Source organism: Lynx rufus, unplaced genomic scaffold, assembly GCF_022079265.1.
Source record: "Lynx rufus isolate CCGP_SWC_20201006 ecotype Redwood Valley unplaced genomic scaffold, mLynRuf1.p SCAF_11, whole genome shotgun sequence".
NCBI lineage: Eukaryota > Metazoa > Chordata > Mammalia > Carnivora > Felidae > Lynx > Lynx rufus.
This window is the reverse complement of record NW_025814825.1, coordinates 26,248,238-26,266,154: the sequence shown is the minus strand read 5'-3', so window position 1 is coordinate 26,266,154 and position 17,917 is coordinate 26,248,238. Positions and strand designations below refer to the sequence as shown.

Sequence of the window (17,917 nt, the reverse complement as noted above, 5' to 3'; positions counted from 1 at the left end):
AGTAACTAAGTCATTCAATTAATAAGAGCTGGAAAGAGAACTTGCCAGTATACAAGAACCCAAGAATTTCTTTTCTAACTTATTGTCAGGGGAAAATAGTTTTAGTCTACTTTGCTTTTCCCCTTGAGGAACTGGAATGTTTTCTCCTTTCTGATTTTAAAGTAAACTAACTTACTGTGTTTCTCTTTCTGCCCTCAAATTGGCTGCCCAGTCACTGTTGCTCTGTTATTCTTCACAATCAGCCTGCTTGCTTTTCCCTTTTTTGCTTGGTGCTGATTTTCTAGTTCTGTTGTATTAACCTTCATGTCCACGTTACCTTTGTTGGAACCTGCCTCAAACCCTCTTCTGAAAAAGGCAGGCTATGCATAAATGAGTGAGTGAGTGGCTGATTAGCCAGGACAGCAAATCTCTAGTAGAGTGCTTTGTCTTCAGAATTTACAATACTTTACTCCAAGTTTAAGGTAAAATGTAGCATTTGGGGAAAAGAGAAACTCTGAATTCAGACAGGGAGATCATAGGACTCTGGAAGAACATGAGAGGGGCAGGGAAAGGGGCTTTCACGTGTTTGATGCTTTACACACTTTCTCAGGTTAAATCCTCACTACAACTCACGAGGCAGGTGTTCATATGCCCCCTTTTTACAGATGGGGAAAGTGAGGCTCAGAGAAGTTTAATAACTCACTCAGGGTTACAAAGCCCGTCCAAGGTGGAACCTGGGACAGAACCTAATTCGAAGTCCAGAGCCAAAGCCTTTTCAGACTCGACCTTGTGGTCTCCAGATCAAAATCATCTGAAGGGTTCCCAAGTGGTTACAAGATGCCACCTGTGATCCACATATTTGGTGCAGGGAAGGGAGCAAAGTGGGGGGGGAAAAAAGAAGCTATAGACCCGACTCCCAGAAAACCATGATTCTGCCATTTGGAGCCTCCTGATGGTCCCATGTGAACAGACAAAGGCAGGAGTTCCCCGTACCTGCCCCATTCTCCCACACCACCAGGCCTCCCCGCAGCACAGTGGTCCTACCTTTCTCGCAGTAGGGCTCCCCATCTTCCATGTGGAAGAGGCTGTTCCCAAAGGGCTTTTTGCAGGCTGCGCAGACAAAGCAGGTGGTGTGCCATGTCTGTCTCAGGGCATGCATCACTTCCTGGGGGAAAGAGCCTCAGCTCAGGTCAGAAAGCTCCCGGGGAGAGAGGAAGCTGGGCCTGCTCTCCCTCACCAGGCCCTGGCTACTGCTGGAGCATCCCAAAGAGGAGCAGGACTAAGTGGGCCTTGGACGTGCTCAGGAAAGGCCTGGGAGTGGAGGGGTGAGGGCAGTGGCAGAGGAGTTCCCGCTCATGCAGCACTTGCTGGGTATCAGGTTCTGTGTCAGAATCATCTGGAAGGTGGTTACCTAAGCTGTGATTCTTAACCCTCCCATCAAAGCTGGTGAGGAAGTACTGCTTATGGCCGCCATTTTCCCAGAGGAGCATGGTCAAGGCCATATGTGGGTGCATGGCAAGGTCAGTCTATGAAGTGATAACTTGTTTTGCAGAAGCTCTGCCAACGCTTCAAGCTGTGTGGCCCGGGGCATGTAACCATCTCTCCCTTCAAGTTCATTTGCTCCCCAGTCCCTTGGTGGCAAACCAACTCCCTTGTAGGGATAGAGTTGTTCTCTCTCTGTTAGCAGCCCCTTCTTGGCTTCCTAAGGGGACCCCACAATCCTGGGGACGGGAAGAGACTGGTGGGGAAAATACAGGGTCAGAGGAGAGGGATGATGCCCACTTACCCCCATGATTTTGGTGTTGCATTTGGCACAGACTGGGGCAAAGAACTGCTCATAACAGCGCTCGCAGTAAACATTGCTCTGCTCCTCCACGAAGCACACGTCTGCCAGGGAGGTCTTGCAGTAGGCACAGTTAAACTCCTCCGGGTGCCAGGAACGGCCCATGGCTACCAGAAAGGGGCCCCTGGAGAAGCAGAGAACAGCACCAAGCTTGAGACCAGATATTTCAGGACCCCCCAACAGTATTCATGCTGTGACCCCATAACCCTGACTTTTGTGACTGTTCTAACGAACTAATGTGAAATTCAGAGAAAGCTCTATGCAAAAAGATATTCGTTGTTGCATCAATTACAATAAAGAGAAAGGGGAAAGCGGCTCGAATATCTGCTAGTAGGGGACCAGGGAAGCATACTGTAGAATATCCATTCAGTTGACGCCTGATAATTATAATACAAAGAGCAAAGATGACCACGCCAATGGTGGATGTTTATTGAGCGCTGACTCTGTGGCACTACCTAAGAGGAAATGTGCATTTATTGACTTATTTAGTTCTTACAACAATCCTAAGAAGTAGAATTAGAGTACCCATTTTCAGATAAGGAAACTGAGGCACAGAGAGGTGAAGTAAGTTGTTCAAGGCCAGTACAGTAGACCCAGTATATGAGCCTGCGTTGCCTAGTTCCAGATTAGCAGTCGGAGCAGTGGGACTACAAGGAAATGCTTTAAATTTAAATTTTTACTTTTTTGAATTAAAAAAAAATTTTTTTTTATGCTTATTTATTTTTGACAGAGAGAGAGAGAGAGAGAGACAGAGCATGAGCGGGGGAGGGGCAGAGAGAGAGGAGACACAGAATGTGAAACAGGCTCCAGGCTCTGAGCTGTCAGCACAGAGCCCGATGCGGGGCTCGAACTCACAGACCGCGAGATCATGACCTGAGCTGAAGTCAGACGCTCAACCGACTGAGCCACCCAGGCGCCCCCTGAATTTTTTTTTTAATCTTTCAGTTTATTTATTTATTTTGAAAGAGAGACAGCACAAGTTGGGAAGGGGCAGAGAGAGAGAGGGAGAGAGAGAGAATCCCAAGCAGGCCCCGCGGGGTCAGCACAAAGCCTGATGTGAGGCTTGAACTCAAGAATCATGAGATCGTGACCTGGGCCGAAGTTGGATACTTAACCGACAGAGCCACCCACATGGCCCACTTCTCTGAATTTTCTAATTCTTCTCTAGTGAGCAAGTGTACTTTGTTTCTTTCTTTTTCCTTTTTCTGTGTTACTTTATTTTTAAATAAAAATGTATTTATCACATATATAAGCTTACCTCCCAAACACACACATACTATAAACACACTATGTTCCAACAAGTATCACCTATGGTCCATGAAATGACTTGTTTTCCTTTTAGTGTAGTAGATGCCCACCAAAGCCCTGAGCAGCACAGGCCTGTCTGTGGAAAGACCCAGAAGCAACCCTGAAGGAAAGCTGGGTCAAAACTAGCACTGTCAGCCAGCTTGCAACATGCCCTATAAACCTACTGACAACAAGACCAACAATTCCCAGAACCCGGCCTTAGCCCAAGGGGGAGGTCCTGGCACCAGGCACTGCGCTGGGAGCTTCACTCACTTACCTCATGGAATTCTCCCGACTCCCCAGGGATGTGGGTGTCACACAGGTATGGAAGCTAAAGCTCAAAGGGGGTCAGACTAGGTGGCAAGCCAGAGGTACCCGAGGCTGCCCCGCAGCCTTCTTCCTATACCTGCCCTCCCTCCCCCTGTCACCCCCCCCCAAGGCTCAGAGAGTGGGCGAGCCTCCCCACTGCCCTTCTAGCACCCCAGCTCACGGCCAAGGCTGGACCATACCTGATGACGTTGTTGCAGTGGCCACAGAGCGGAGTCCGGCTGCTGGCTGGGAAGCGTTCAGCCCGCTGAACGATGCCCCTGGCCAGGGGGGACACCTGGGGCCCTGCTGGGGTGTAGGCAGGGGCCCCTCGGGGCAGGGTCTGCTTGCTGATGGAGGTGGTGCTCCTGCCAGGGGCAAACTTCTGAGAGAAGCTGTCGTCTGTCACCCACGGTGGGCGGCTGCCAGACTCCGCAGGGCCCCCGCTGTAGGTCACTGAGGATGCAGGGTTATAGCTTGGGGCTGGCGAGGGGGTATAGGTTGGTGCCGGGGAAGGGGAGTAGGTGGGGGCGGGCGAGGGGGTGTAGGCAGGGGTAGGTGAGGGGGTGTAGGGAGCTGGACTGTAATTGGCCCCTGGGGATGGGCTGTAGGTAGATGCGGGCGCTGCAAAGCAAAAATAGCCAAAGAAAATGTATCAGGAATTCATTTCCCCCAACTTCCCCCGCCCCACCGCCAGAAAACTGTAAAAGGTGGCTTAATATCAGAGCAGTACAATTCCAGTTCCTATGGAAGACACGTTCCTGAACTTCTTGATGTCCCAGATTTGATTTTGCAGCAGGGAGCCAAGGGAGATAGAGAACAGCCAGAGCAGAGCCCTCGGGAGCTGGGACAGGGCTGGGAAAGGGACATAGCTATAAATATCTGCAGCTGTGTGGGGTGGGGCTCGGCCAGGCCTTGGCTGCCAGAGGCCTGCAGAAGACAGGGAAAGGGGGACGGGGGTGCCAGGCAAGCCTCATATTTGGGTCCTCTGGGCCGGGAAGAGGGTGGGAGCGGGTCGGCTTGGCCTTGCCTGGAAGATGCTTTTGGTTGCACTCTGACCAGTGATTTGACATCTGACATGCCTCAAATGTGTTTGCTGAACCTGGACCTAGTCCAGCCTTGGGGACAGAGCCGATGACAGGGCAGTTGGGTTTTCAGGTTCAGGTTTCATGTTCAGCTGCAATTGTTTTCTTGAAAAAGAGTTTGGCTTGATTTGTACTGGGGGGACATTTCACCTTGGTTTGATTGGGGTGGGGGCTGGGGGTCTTAAGAGAACCGCACAGAGGAAGCCTGGGCAGAGATGTCGAGGGGACAGCTCACCCCAGTCTGTGGCTGCCTCTGGGACACCCATGTTCCCCCACATCACTTTAGTGGAAACCGAGAATGTCTGAGTGGCTGTGCAGAAATTACCATGGAAGTCAGAGTGCAGGTCGAGAATGTACTGCCTCAGTTCTGGAACCCCCTCTTCCTGCTCCCTGAGAGCTGAACACGCTTTTGGGGTGACAACGCCAAAGAGCACTGCAGCTGCTCAACAGAGGCCCTCTGACGCCTGGGCCCTCAAAACCCAGATCTCTCAGATTTGCTGCCTCTGCTGTGGAGCCTGCACACATATTCCAGCCAGCTTCCTCTTCCAGCCAGGGAGGTTCCAGAAGCCTCACCTCAGCTCACAGTCTGAGCCTCTGGAAAGAGGCCTCATTCCTCCTATCCTGGGAAACATGTTGGGGCAGCCTCCCTCCATTCCTGAGCCTGCCTAGGTGGATGGGCTATAGTGAGGGGTGCTGAGGCAGCCCCCATCAGTCGCTAGCCTGGAAAGGAAGGTCTTGCTCAGGGCTAAAGTTCCCCACCTGGCCTCTGATCTCTCCCACCTGGTTCTCCTGGACCACCCTGGGGGCCTGCTGCTCCAACTCTACCTTCTGCTCCCAGATGACTGGCCCTTCAGAGCAGGGTAACATGGGAACCCCTGTGCTGTGGGTGGGTAGGGATCAGGCCTACGTTATTGAAAGGTAAAGGGGTAAAATCGTCCACAGCCCTGCCCTGGAACCATCCCGGGAGTGATGCTGGCTTCTAAAGGTAAAACTCTCTCCATGAGGAATCAATCTTCTTCCCACTTATTAAGGGAATAGGCTTGGCACATAGCAAGTCACCTGGGTTAGTTCCCTTGACAGTTGAGGTCACTGAGGCTCAGACAGAGCCAGTAAGTGGCAGAGTGAGTCTCCAAAACCATTCTATTACCCCAAGCTGCCTCTGTAAAGAATAGGAGTCTGATTTCCAGAAAATCTCGGTGTACCGTGTCATTGAGGAGGAACTATCCACCTGGAGGAGGTCCCATGCTCTGACATGTAGCACAACCATCAAGAGCCCTAGGTTCAGGTCCCAGCACTACTGCATCCTGGCTGTGTGTCCTTGGGCAAGTTCCTTAACGTCTCTGGGCCTGAATTTTCTTTTTTTTTTTTTTTTAATTTTTTAATGTTTATTTTTATTTTTGACAGAGAGAGAGACAGAGCATGAGCAGGGGAGGGGCAGAGAGAGAGGGAGACAGAATCCAAAGCAGGCTCCAGGCTCCGAGCCGTCAGCACAGAGTCCGAGGCGGGGCTCGAACTCACAGACCGCGAGATCATGACCTGAGCTGAAGTTGGATGCCACCCAGGCGCCCCCTGAATTTTCTTTTTTTAAAATGGCATTAATAATTCTTAGTACCTTACAGGAGGATTAAAGAAGACAAGAAATATAAAGTGCTTAGCCTAGTGCCGGGCACAGTGTATGCATCATTTCACATTAGTGAGGATGGTGAGGATGATGCTTCCTGGGTCTCAGGGTCTGGATGAACTGCCTGATGGTCACCTAGGGGAACCTGTCCAGGGAGACCACAGGATGCTGGGGGTGGGGGTGGGAGATGTGACACCCTGTAATCAGATAACCTGGGACTGAGTCTACTCACCTGTGGTGGAATGTATGATGTTCCTACCTGCCTCAAAGGGAGTGGTGAGGACCTACTGGAACAACATTTGTGAAGCCCAAATTTGAAATGCTGTCATCCTCTCTAACAACCTTGCATAACAGCCAAGTGCTCAGAGCAAGAGGGTCTCAAAGTGCTGGGGGCAGGGGTGATGAGGGGAACACCACCAGGGAGGGGGTGTGGGGAGAGGTGATCTAGAAGAACTTCAGAGCAGAGTCATTCCTCTCTAGTATATATAATGGGGTTCTGTGCAAGATTTTGTCCCCACTCCTCTCTCTCTCTTTTTTGTAAAGTGTGGGATCTCTGCTAAAAGGATTAAAAACAAAGCCCTAATCCTGTGCCACTGCACAGCCCTATGTGGCTACTAATCACTTGAAATGAGGCTAGTCCAAATTGAGAAGTGCCAAGAACATAAAATACACACCAGATTTCAGGGCTTAGTACAAGCGAAGGATATAAAGTATCTCAATAATTTTATATTGAGTATATATTGAAATGATGCTTTGAATAGACTGAGTTACATAAAATATGTTAAAACTGATTTCACCTGCTTCCTTTTCCTTTATTAAAAATGTGGCTAACAAGAAGATTTCTTTTCATTGGGCAGTGCCGCCCTCAACAGAACAGCAGCTACCAAGTACTGACTGCTTCCACATGCCAGGCCCTTTACCTGCACTACTGCATGTAATACTGCAATCCAAGGAGACAGATATTTTCTAGTCCATTTTACAGATGGGGAATGAAGCTTGGTGAGCCTAAGTGATTACGGCAAAGTTAGGGAGCTAGTGAACTACCTATCTCAAACTGGAGCTTGGGCAGTTGGACTCAACTCCAGATTCCCTGCTTAACCACCCCCTGGGCAGCAAAACAGGCTTTAGCACGCCCCTTCCAAATCGGGCCCTTGCCCACTTTTCCTGCTTCCCTCCGCCTGCCAGACGTTCTCTCCCCCCCCCCCCCCCCCCCCCGCTCCGGAAGGCCTCCCAGACTCCCAGATCCAGCCTCCTTTTCTAAACCCCCAAGAAAGTCTCCTCAGGTCAGAGGCACGCCAGAGCCTGGACCCCGGTGGGCCGCTCCCTTGCTCAGATATACGCCCACCCAGAGCTAGGGACTTCCCTTCCCCCCCAGGCTCGGGCCGGCAGCTTCCCCCTCCACATCGCGTCCCCCCATTGCAGTGGGGTGAGGGTGAGAGCGCGAGCAGCAGCTGCTTCACAGTCCCCTTCCCTCTGCGCCCTTCCTCCTGGCTGGTCGCGTCACCCCAGACGTGCCAGGAGAGAGACTTGATATCCCATCTCCGAGCCCGGGGCTGTTGCTATTTCTGCTTGACGGAATTAAGCCCGTCTAAATTAGAAGGTGATATTTCACCTCTAATTGGCAAGTTCAAAAGGCCCCTATCGCACTCGGCGGCCTCGGGAATGTGTAATTAAACAAGGTGATTTCTGACTCATTCCAGGTCGGGCCTGGCTCCCCGCGAGCGCCGGCCCCCGCCCGGCCCGCGGGCCGACATGGCCTCCCCCGGCCCGCGCGGGGCCCCTCCGCCCACGGTGAGGCCCGCCCGGCAGCCTCCTCGGCCCCAGGTGCTCCTGGGGAGCGGCCGCCCAGCCCCGGCGCCAGCGATAAGACCCGGGCTGCGAACGCCACCCTCGGCCCGCAGGAGCCTCGCGAGGAGCTGCGGCCGGACCGAGGTCGGCGAAGGACGGGAGCGGCTCGGGCCCGCTCTCCCCGCTTCTCCCCGGGCCTCCTGCCAGCCGCCCGGCCTCCCCCTTCCCTGCGGGCAGGCATGAGTTAACGTCTGCACCGCCTGGGAACGCCGCGGAGGGAGGCCCGCCGCCCCGGGGCTCCGGCCCGTCCCGCCCGCCTGGGCCCCAGCCCTGGAGCGAAGAGAGGGGCGCCGGGCGCGCCCAGGCAGCGCGCGCCCCCGGAGCCCTGCCGCCCCCTGGCGGGCCTGCGGAGGAGAGCCGGCGGCCGGGGCGGGGGCGCAGAAGCCCGGGGTCCGCCCCGGAAGGTGCTCGGGAGGACCCGCCTGGGAAGGGAGCCCGGACTGGGCCGGGACGGAAATGCGCTTCTTGCGCCGGGACCGAGCCGCACCTCCACCCGCCGCGGCTTAACCCAAACAACTCTCCACCCTCCCTCCGGTGGTCCCCGTCCCCGCAGGGCACCGCGTCCTCCAGCTCCCTCGGAGATTTTTCACCATTGCAACCAGCTCCGAGTTGCTCTCTAACCCTGTGGATTTTTAACCTCAGAACTGTGTGTCCCTGCCTCTGAAAGGACAGGGAAGGGCACCTCCTGTGGGTCAAGTACCCTTCATTTCTTCCCCAGAACAGGAGGTCTACAGAGTTTCGCGCTCGTTTTCAGAGCGGGAAACCCAGGCTGCGGAGATGAAGCGCTTTGACTTCAGAGCAGCACCCTCCCCCCCCGCACAGGAACGTGCCTGATGCCCAAGTTGTTTCTACCACCGCCGCCGTCAGACTGGGCTTTCTAACCGGAAGGCTGATGAGGGCTCCTCGGCCCTGCGCATCAAGTCAAGCTCCCCAAAGCAGGGCCCTTCCCGCTCACTCTCTGTCTTACCTCCCCAGCTCTCCGGCTTCATTGAGGATCCTCTCTGGAGTCTCTCATTTTCCTTAACAGGATATGCTCCTGAGTCCAGACTTTGCTGTTCCTCTACCTCATGACTGCTGGACCAACTCCCCGTCTCTTGCAGGACACACAGGAGCCCCCTCCCTGTTCCCTTAGAGTTAGCTACCTGCTTCCCTAACAGGTCATTGGCTTCCTCACTCCATCGCTTTTAACATATGTGAAGGTGGTTGTGTGTGTAACGATTTGGGAGCAGGGCAGAGAACAGTTTGTATACTACTGCAAGTGGAAAATGTCGTTGCTGTATTCAAGATGGCTGTATAGAGAAATATGTTGGAAGTACAATGCTTTAAATGAGAAGCGTGTGCCCACCTAAAACCCTATCTCACCCACCCATGGAACTTGCACCAGGGTACCACTCTGGGAACCCTTGTGATCCATTACCCCGTGTGTTCAACCACCAGAGTGCACAGTTCACAGCCTCTCCCTCTCCATTTCTCACCCCCAACTGGAGTTCCTCACCAGTGTTCATTCATTCATTCATTTATTCCTTCATTCACTACCTTTGCTGAGCACCTCCTCTGTGTCGGGCCTGAGTCAGGTGCTGGGGATACAGTGAAGGAAATCTGCCACCGCCCTGCCCTCCTGGAGTTCAGAGTCAGAATCCAGTGGGAAGGATGGTGATGTCAGCCCTGGATGGCTGTAGTTGCCCAGAGCCCTCCTGTGGGCACATCCTATAGACCAGGGCACACAGGACCCTCCCCCAACCTGGGAAATTAGCTAAGGAGCCCTCAGGTTCACTCAGCAGGGGCAGGCAGGGGAAACTGAGGTGCAAGCCAGACTGAGAATTGCCCTCGGGCTCTGGGGAGCAGGCCAAACTTTGCTGAGGAAAGAGGGAAGTGGGACTGAGTCCTCATCCCTGTGAAGCGGCCCTGGGCAGTGATGAGAATGGGGACTAGAGCAATGGAACAGACAGTCAAGGGAGCTCAGCCACCAGGAGACCATTTTGTTGCTTATTATGTATGCTCTCTGAGCCTCCATTGTCCTGCCTCAGCTGAGGAACCCAAAGACCAGACAGAATGAACAGCCTGCCCGGGGTCACTGGCCAAAGCCCGTGGCATTTTCGTTATAGCTGCCTGTCTTCCAGCTTGAGCTAGACCCAGACTCTTGGGGAAACCAACTCCTTCCCTCTAAATCCTCTCATCCTTTACCTTGAGCCTGGAAATCCCCAGCCAGGAACCTTATCTGCCTAAGAGCCGGGAGGCTCCACCCCTGGCTGGTACCGCTCACCTGTCTCCCCAGGGCCAGAGGCAGGCTCCATAGGATGCTGGCCCACATTTGGGGGAAGAAGGGCTGAGCCTCATTAGCAGGACCTCGCTGGCCACCATCCTTCTTGGGATGTGGCCTAGAAGCCACGTCCAGCCTAACAGCTTCCCCTCCAATCTGCCTCTCACCTGGCTGGTAGACAGAAGGCCGGATGCTGGCGGTGGTGACAACTCGGGGCTTGGGCGCAGGGGCAGCTGGGGCCTCACTGTATGTATGAGTGGCAGGTGCCGGAGAGGTCGCCTTGGCGGGACTGTAGGCAGAGGCCTGGGGCCTGGAACCAAGGGGGGAGGAGTTAGCAGCTAGAAGGACAGCCCCACCCAGGCCCTGGGGCCTGCAACCATGGTAGCCTGGTCTTCAGGAGCCTCTGTGAGGAGGAAACCTGACAGAAATGCTGGGGATTTGCCAGAGGCTGTGAAGGAAAGACTGTGGGGGTCTTAGAGGGGAGGAAGCTGCTCCTTGGGGGCTGAGTCTTCGTGAGTCTGGTTAGAGCCATCTGGCCCATTGCTGGTGTTACCACCTTAGGAAAGAGAGAGGAAAACCACCAGCCAGACAGGAAGACAGACAGGAAACCCTTCACTTCCTGTGGAGAGACTACCAGGGTGAGGCTGGGGTTGGAGGGGCAGACGCAGGAGAGAGGAGACAGATGGAGGAGGTCAGAACTACCCCTCTCCCTCAACCTTCTGACCTCCTGGGGCACTTCACAGCCTCAGACCACTGGCCTCTTCATTCCCCTTTCTGCTGGTGCTAGAAGGAGCCACCAAATCTCAGGTTTCTGGATAAGAGTGCTCCAGAGAGGTCTCATGGGAAGCCAGGAGACCAGCCCCCCAGTATGTGCACGCGCACACACACACACACACACACACACACACACACACACAGGCTTCTCCTCTGCACAGCATTCCTGTTGCCCTCTCCCCACTGAGTAAGCTGCCAAGAGGTCTTAAAGCTTTTTCCCACTTGTGACCCAGGGACCATGGGACCAAAGTGATAGAGTGAAAGTGTCCCAGTTCGTTGCCCTCAGGAAATGCCGTACTTGGCCTTTTCCCTTGGAGAACTAAAGGCTCCAAGAACTGGAGTTAAGGGGCATGTTTGACTTTGTCTTATTCAGTGTTTCCCAATTTCGTTGTCAGTGAACAACTCCCCACCTTTTTTCATTTAAAGCTAAAGAACACCTTATTGAATACACCTTTGGTTTCTCCCTGCATCATTCAGATCCCGTTGGGGACCACATGTCCACACCCAGGGCAAATGGGTCATTGATGGGGATGCTAGAGAAGTGAGCCTCTGATAATATACCATCCTCCCCCAGTCCAAGGCTTCCTGCCTTCTTTCCAACTGTTCCCCATGGGCCCAAGTGCTGGGAAGAGTCATAGGATAAGGAAGTAATTTCTTCTCCAGAGCTCTGGGAGGGGGTGGCCCGGAGCTAAGGACCCACTGCCAAGCTCCTTAGTGGATTCAGAAGGGTGTGTAGTGCTGCTCAGACAGTATGGAGGTAAAATGAGTCTCAGACAGCCAGTATCCCAGACCTAGGGGGTGTGCAGACTTACCGGGCCAAGTTATCATGTTTCTGGTTGGGTGAAGCCATTGTCTCCCCTCCCTGGGCCTGTCTGCTTCTCTGATAAACCACAGTGGAGCAGGGGCCTCAATGGAGGAGAAAGAGGCAGTGTCGAAGGGGTGCCCAGCTTCCACTGCGGTGGGAGAGGGCTGAGGGTCAGTGGGGCTTAGCCAGACTCTCCCACCAGTGGAAGAAGATTTCCCAGCAGCCCAGGAGCTACAGGTCCTGTGTCCAGGGTTGGTGTTAGGGGAGGAATCAGAGGCTTATGACATCTAGCAAGGACTCTGAGGCCATGCCAAGAAAGGCTAAGGTGTCCATTTGCCCCCCACTGGCTTTCTCTAGCTCCATCCCAGCCTTGTGTAAGATAGGGAGGTAGCTGGTGTGGTCCCTGGGTTCCTTCTGCTCCAGCCTGATGCTGGGAGCCTCCAGGTATCTCTTCAACCTCCACCCAGGCCTCATCTCCCTTTGCAAGGCCGAGGAAGGAAGGGTTTGCCCTGTTGAGGGAGTCCTGAGGGCCCCAGGCCACTGAGGACACCGAGGCCTGAAGCATAGTGCTGGAGCTTGTCCTTAAGCAGGGCCCCAGCATCTAGAGCTTCTCCATCCAACTGGGGAGGCATCTTCCCACTTAACAACAGGGACGTTTCTTACCCTCTTCAAAGTTTCTTCTTGGTGCCCTTAGCTGAAGAGGTCCTGGTGTGTAGAGGGGGAGCAACTTGCTAAGTGACCCCAGGAAGCTGGAATAAAACAACCCCCGGAGGCCCAGACTGGGCTTACCCTTGAGGCTTGAGCTGGGCTGGGCAAAGGCTGGGCTTGGCACCACCTAGGTCCTTGTGAAGCCTGGGGGTAGGGGTGCAGCACACAGGTCTGCAGGCCACTGTGCCCACCCTTTATCCTGTCTCAGGCTGTGCCAGGGACTTATGAACCCTGATCCAGAGAAGCATGTCCTTTCCAGCAAAACCCTGGGAGGGGAGCATGGGAAACTGAGAAAGCTGGCTGTGACCTCAAACACCAACTTGACAGCTCCATGAAGCCCAGAAAGAGCTGGGCCCATCCAGCTATTACACTTCCTGGCCATTCCAGAATGACTCATCCAGCCTGCCCCCTGCACCTCCCCACACCTCCCTGCATCCTTTGCAAACTGCAACCCCCACCCACCCACTCCCGCCATCCCCAGCCCTGCCTTTGCTGGGTATCCAGGAGGTCAGGTTGAAATGCAGTAACTCATAATACTCGAGAGAATTCTATGTGCTAGGTGATTTATGTACACTTTTTCTGTCCCAACCCTAAAAAAATAGATGTTGCATTAAATATCTTAGCAGATGAGAAACCTAGCTTCAGAGAAATTAAGTCACTTTCTGTAGATTACAGACAGTAAGCGGTGGAGCAGAGAGTTACATCCCATGACATCGGGTGCCTCTGGAGTTAGCCTGCTCTCCATCAAGAGAAGAGAGGGTAAAGGAAGAGGGCAAGTTAGTGCTAAATATCTGCCCAAATCTGATCTACCTTACCTACCAAGGTCAATGCTACATCTGCTCCCTCCTCCAGAGAGCCTTTCTTGACTTCCCCGGACCACAAGGACAATTTTCATTCTCCCCCTTATTCTAGTTCCAGGAACAATGACTGTGCACAAAGTCTCTCTTTGTTATCTAATTGCATGCGTGCGTGCATGCGTGTGTGTGTGTGTGTGTGTGTGTGTGTGTGTGTGTGTGTGTGAGAGAGAGAGAGAGAGAGAGAGACAGACAGACAGACAGAGAGACAGAGAGAGGCACTAGGGGGCCAGGCAGTGCATTCCAGTCTCTGTGCTGCACTGCACACAGTGTGCTCCCCTGTGGTGACTCCCAGTCTCCCCTTCACTCTCAGCACCAGGCAGTGCTAGGTTTGGCTTTCCAAGGACCCCGGGGTCCTAACCACCTTGCACAGACTTTTCTGAGGGCTGGATACAGTTGCCAACAGGTGGACCCAGGTTGAGGACTTTCCTGCCTCCCTTCCCTGAGGTCAGGGTCGGCACCTGTGGGCCCGTTACCTTGGACTGTCCGCAGGGCTTGAGGCAGGGGCTACAGCAGAGGCGGTGGCAGCATGGGCAGTGGCTGCGGTCAAGGGTGGCGAGGCCGCACTGGGAGGGGCAGCAGCAGGCAGCTGGGCAGAAGCGGGCAGCAGCGGGGTGGTGGCCTGGCTGGTGCACACTGGAGCATGCTCAATAGGGGTGCTGATGAGGCGGGACCGAAAAAGACAACAGGTCAAGGGGATCCTCTGTATGGGGATGGTGGCTGCAGCAGAGGCAGGCTGGGTGGAAATCACCATCCATTCTGTAAAACGAGCATGATCTTCCGGTAGGCGTGTTTCCAGCCTCAGGGAAAGAGCCTCCCAGGACCCCAAGAGGGAAGGGCTCAGAGCACTTGGAGGGCCACAAGAACATCAAAAATATTCTCAAGCCTGGTGAGTTTCCACACACACCACCATTTTTGTGGACTTCCTAATTTTGCGTTCTCTGTGTATATTATAAAAACACAGTGTGGTGGAAAAGTAGATTGAAGTATCAACCAAATTTCCTCCCCCATCCTGTTTTGCTTTTTCTTTTGCCCTTCCCCATTTAGTTAGAAGCATGCATTGCATTTGAGAAGGAATGATACAAGGCACAAAACAGAGGTAAGATATTTGCACATCAAAGGCCTAGGCTGTGGAGGACCCAGGGCACTGAAAGCATTTGGAAGAGGGATGAAAGCTACCTGCCAGGAAGATCAAGGTCATCTGAACCAGAAGGGAGGCAATGTGGAACGAGGGATTCAAGAATAGAGGTAGCTGTGCCCCTGTTCTGGATAAATCCTGGGGAAGTAGCAGGACCCCAGGGGCCCTCATGCCCATGGTGAAGGGGCAGGCCGACCCAAGACAGGCCAAAGATCCCCAGGACATCATCGAGGGCTTCCCATACCCCAGGGTGACATTGACATGGTCCTGAGTACCTGCACATCCTAGAAGCCTTGTAACTGGGAACAAGAGAGGTCACAGCTCTTCCAGTGTAGACCAGCGTATCCTCACGGGTTGGGAATATCCCAGCAGATGGCAGCACAGGCAGACCACGACCAAGGACCAAATGCCCACATGCCCAACCCCCCCCCCCCCCAACCCCTTGACATCCTGTAAACGCTTCATCCCCAGAAACACTCCAGGAAAAAAGAGCATCAGAGCCTGGGGTGATGGGATTAGATTTCTGCCATCTGCAAAGCAAGGCAGAGACTAAAATTTAAATTATAGGCAAGCAAAGAAATGCACATTCTTTGCTCATTGGACTAAGATTTGTACTTGCTACAACAGCGGCAGGATATGCAGCGCCTGCGAGTGGAAATGACCTTGCCCGTCCTCTGTAATTCATTTATTGAACTCATACTACGTGCCAGGTATATGTCTTTAATTCCTCACAACAACCCTCTGATTATCGACTCTGCTTAATAGACGAGAGAATGGAGACTGAGAGAAATCAATCGCTCAACCTCCTGGAACTTATTGGCAGTGACAGAAGGATCTGAGTGAGGTGCCTTTGGATTTGAAGCCTTACCGGGTACTTCAAGTGGCCCCTGATGGAGGAAGAAAGACATTTCTTCTTGTGACTAGTCAAGTAGAATCTTTCCCCAACAAAACACACTCTTATTTGACAAGAATTCAAATACTAATCTTCCCTCTGTGAGTGTTTACTGTATGCCAGGCCTTGTGCCAAACAACTGTACAAGCATCACTCCATTTGATCCTTTCAACCTCCCTGAGCGTTTGGTATCATGATCCTCATTTTACCGATGAAGAACCTGAGGTCTAGAGAGATTGAATCTCTGCTGAACATCACACAGCTGCCAAGGGGCAGAGAAGGGTGTGAGCCCTAATCACTACAAGGCTACTCAGTCTTCAGTATGAAGATGAATCACTTGGGAATCTTGTTAAAATGCAGCTTCTAGTTCAGTAGGTCTGCGGCAGGCTGGGAGTCTACATGTCTAACAAGTTCCCAGGTGATGCTGCTGCTGCTGGTCTGCAGACCACACTTTGAGTAGCAAGGTGCTGCGGAGGTCTGTCCCAGGTAGCCATGCAAGTGGGCCATGAGCGGTTTACCAAAGCATTGCCGAAGTTCTCTCTTCCATCCAGCGAGGCACGCGGGCAGAGAAGGGAATGAAACAGTGTGAAAGGGTTGGGGAAGAGAACCAGAGGCACGGCGAGGCTTTAGGTTGACTGTCCCATGAAAGGGAGTGCCATTCTTCTCCATTGACTGTGTGGGAAGCATTCAGGGTAGACAGAGCATTGGCCATGTCCTGTCCAGCCCTTTCACAGCTTGGTGGTTCTGACAGAAAGCCTCAGGAAGCCCAGCTCTCGGGCCTGCGGCAATGCCATGAGACCACTCACCCACCCTCCATGAAAGAAGCTGATTTCCGGAAGCCATTGCCTGGGAAGGCTCCGGCCGACACAGGACACCTGGTCTCCTTTGTTGGTTCTCCCTGACCCTGTTGCATGCTTCTAGTGGGCTTCTGGGAACTGAGGACACCACTCAGGACAAGAGTGATGAAAATATCTGGGCTAGAGACAATAAATACTCTGCAGGACAAATAGAAAGTCGGCTTTGCCTGTCTCTTTTGCTCCAATTCTCTGTCAGATCAGCTTACCTGGTGCTCTCCCCAGGCATAGCTCCAAATGAACACTGAATTCTGAGTTGGGCCGGGGGAGGATGTGGGCCCTAGGAAAATTCATGATCTAGCATCCTATTTAGGGCCACTGTTGACAGACACAAAGCAGCCAGGGCCTAGGGGAAGTAGGAATGGCACTGAGGGAATCCTGAGGATCTTGGGTTCTTGTCCAGGTCAGCTCTGGCCTGAAGTTCCACAGGCCCCCCAAAACCCCAAGGAGAGTAGGGAACTTACTTGGCCCTGGCTGTGGTCCCAAAGAGAGTGCCCATGAGATCACTGCAGCCTGGTCTAGGATTCGACAGCTGCTTCCTGACTCGATCATAATCCACTTTAAATATCAAAGCAAAACCAAAGCAAACAACACGTACTCAAATGCTCACAGCTGCATGGGAAGTATATGGCCAGAGGGAAAACACAGCCTGGCTACAGACCCCCATCAGCCCACATCTTCCCTCAATCTGGTCGGCATCAAGGAGAGCGTGCCAACCCCGTGCCCCTGCTCTGTTGTGATGGCTCTTGATGGAGAGAATGGCAGGACTTGGTTGATGTTCTTATGGATGGTGACAATATGTATGGCAAGGATGAGGATGGTCTTGGTGATGGTGCCAGGTCTTGGGTTTTACAGTCATGGGCTCTGGTTGGAACTGTGGGTGATGGTGGAGGTGTGATTGATCGTGCTGGGGGGTGGTTGCCATCATTTAGGTGAGGATGCTATTTGTATTAGTTAAGAAAATGGGATATGAACACCTCTGGTGATTGCATGATGGGCAGAACACCAGTCAGGGGGCTGGTCTTGAAATGACTCATGCTGCCACCTACCTAGCTGGCATTCCATCTTGCAACCTAATGGCTAGTGCTCAGGGAAGCCCTGCCCATATCACTCTGCAGTGAGGCCACTGCACCGCACAACTCCAGGGGCTCTGTTGTCATTGGAGTCTATGCTAACGACACCCCTCGAGAACAGTGTATGGCGATCCCCACAGACTGTAGTGTGAATGGGGCCTTACAGCCTTTGCTAGTTCCACGTTGCCTTCAGAATACAAAGTCCCCGAGGCTGGCATCCCAGCTCTGGACCACAAACCATAACATCCTCTGCATTCCTTCCATTCCAGCCAAAATGATTAACTTGGGGTTCTGGGACACCCCTTCTTCTCCTCAGCACCCTTCCTCTCTGCTTAGAGCACCTGTCCAGCCTTCTCTACCTGCCCTTGTCCTAATCCTAACTGCTCATGAAGCTCAAACACGCAAATGCCTTCTTCCAGGAAGCTTTCTCTGACCCTCCACTTGGCCGGAGGGTGGGGGGTGCTCCTTATCTCTGGACCTCACATGACCAACCTTGCATCATGATTAGCCACTGCCCACTTTGGTCCTTTCTGATTCCTTTGGCACCCACAGCAGTCAGGCATGGTGCCTTGACTAATGCCCACGGACGT

General features: G+C 53.3%; 1 protein-coding gene across 5 annotated transcripts in view; it reads right to left on the bottom strand.

The window, feature by feature from the left end:
- LDB3 (LIM domain binding 3) overlaps positions 1-17,917 on the bottom strand; it is a 60,714-nt gene that overhangs the window by 9,892 nt on the left and 32,905 nt on the right. For 3 of the 5 annotated variants that reach the window (XM_047072611.1, XM_047072614.1, XM_047072615.1), the window contains 4 exons: positions 10,397-10,539; positions 3,619-4,039; positions 1,766-1,946; positions 1,024-1,144 (listed from right to left, as the gene is read on the bottom strand). In XM_047072611.1, the coding sequence (XP_046928567.1) occupies positions 1,024-1,144; positions 1,766-1,946; positions 3,619-4,039; positions 10,397-10,539 (866 nt within the window). Of the gene's footprint in view, positions 1-1,023; positions 1,145-1,765; positions 1,947-3,618; positions 4,040-10,396; positions 10,540-13,846; positions 14,030-17,917 lie in introns of all 5 variants that reach the window. The other 2 variants (XM_047072612.1, XM_047072613.1) reach the window with 1 other exon arrangement.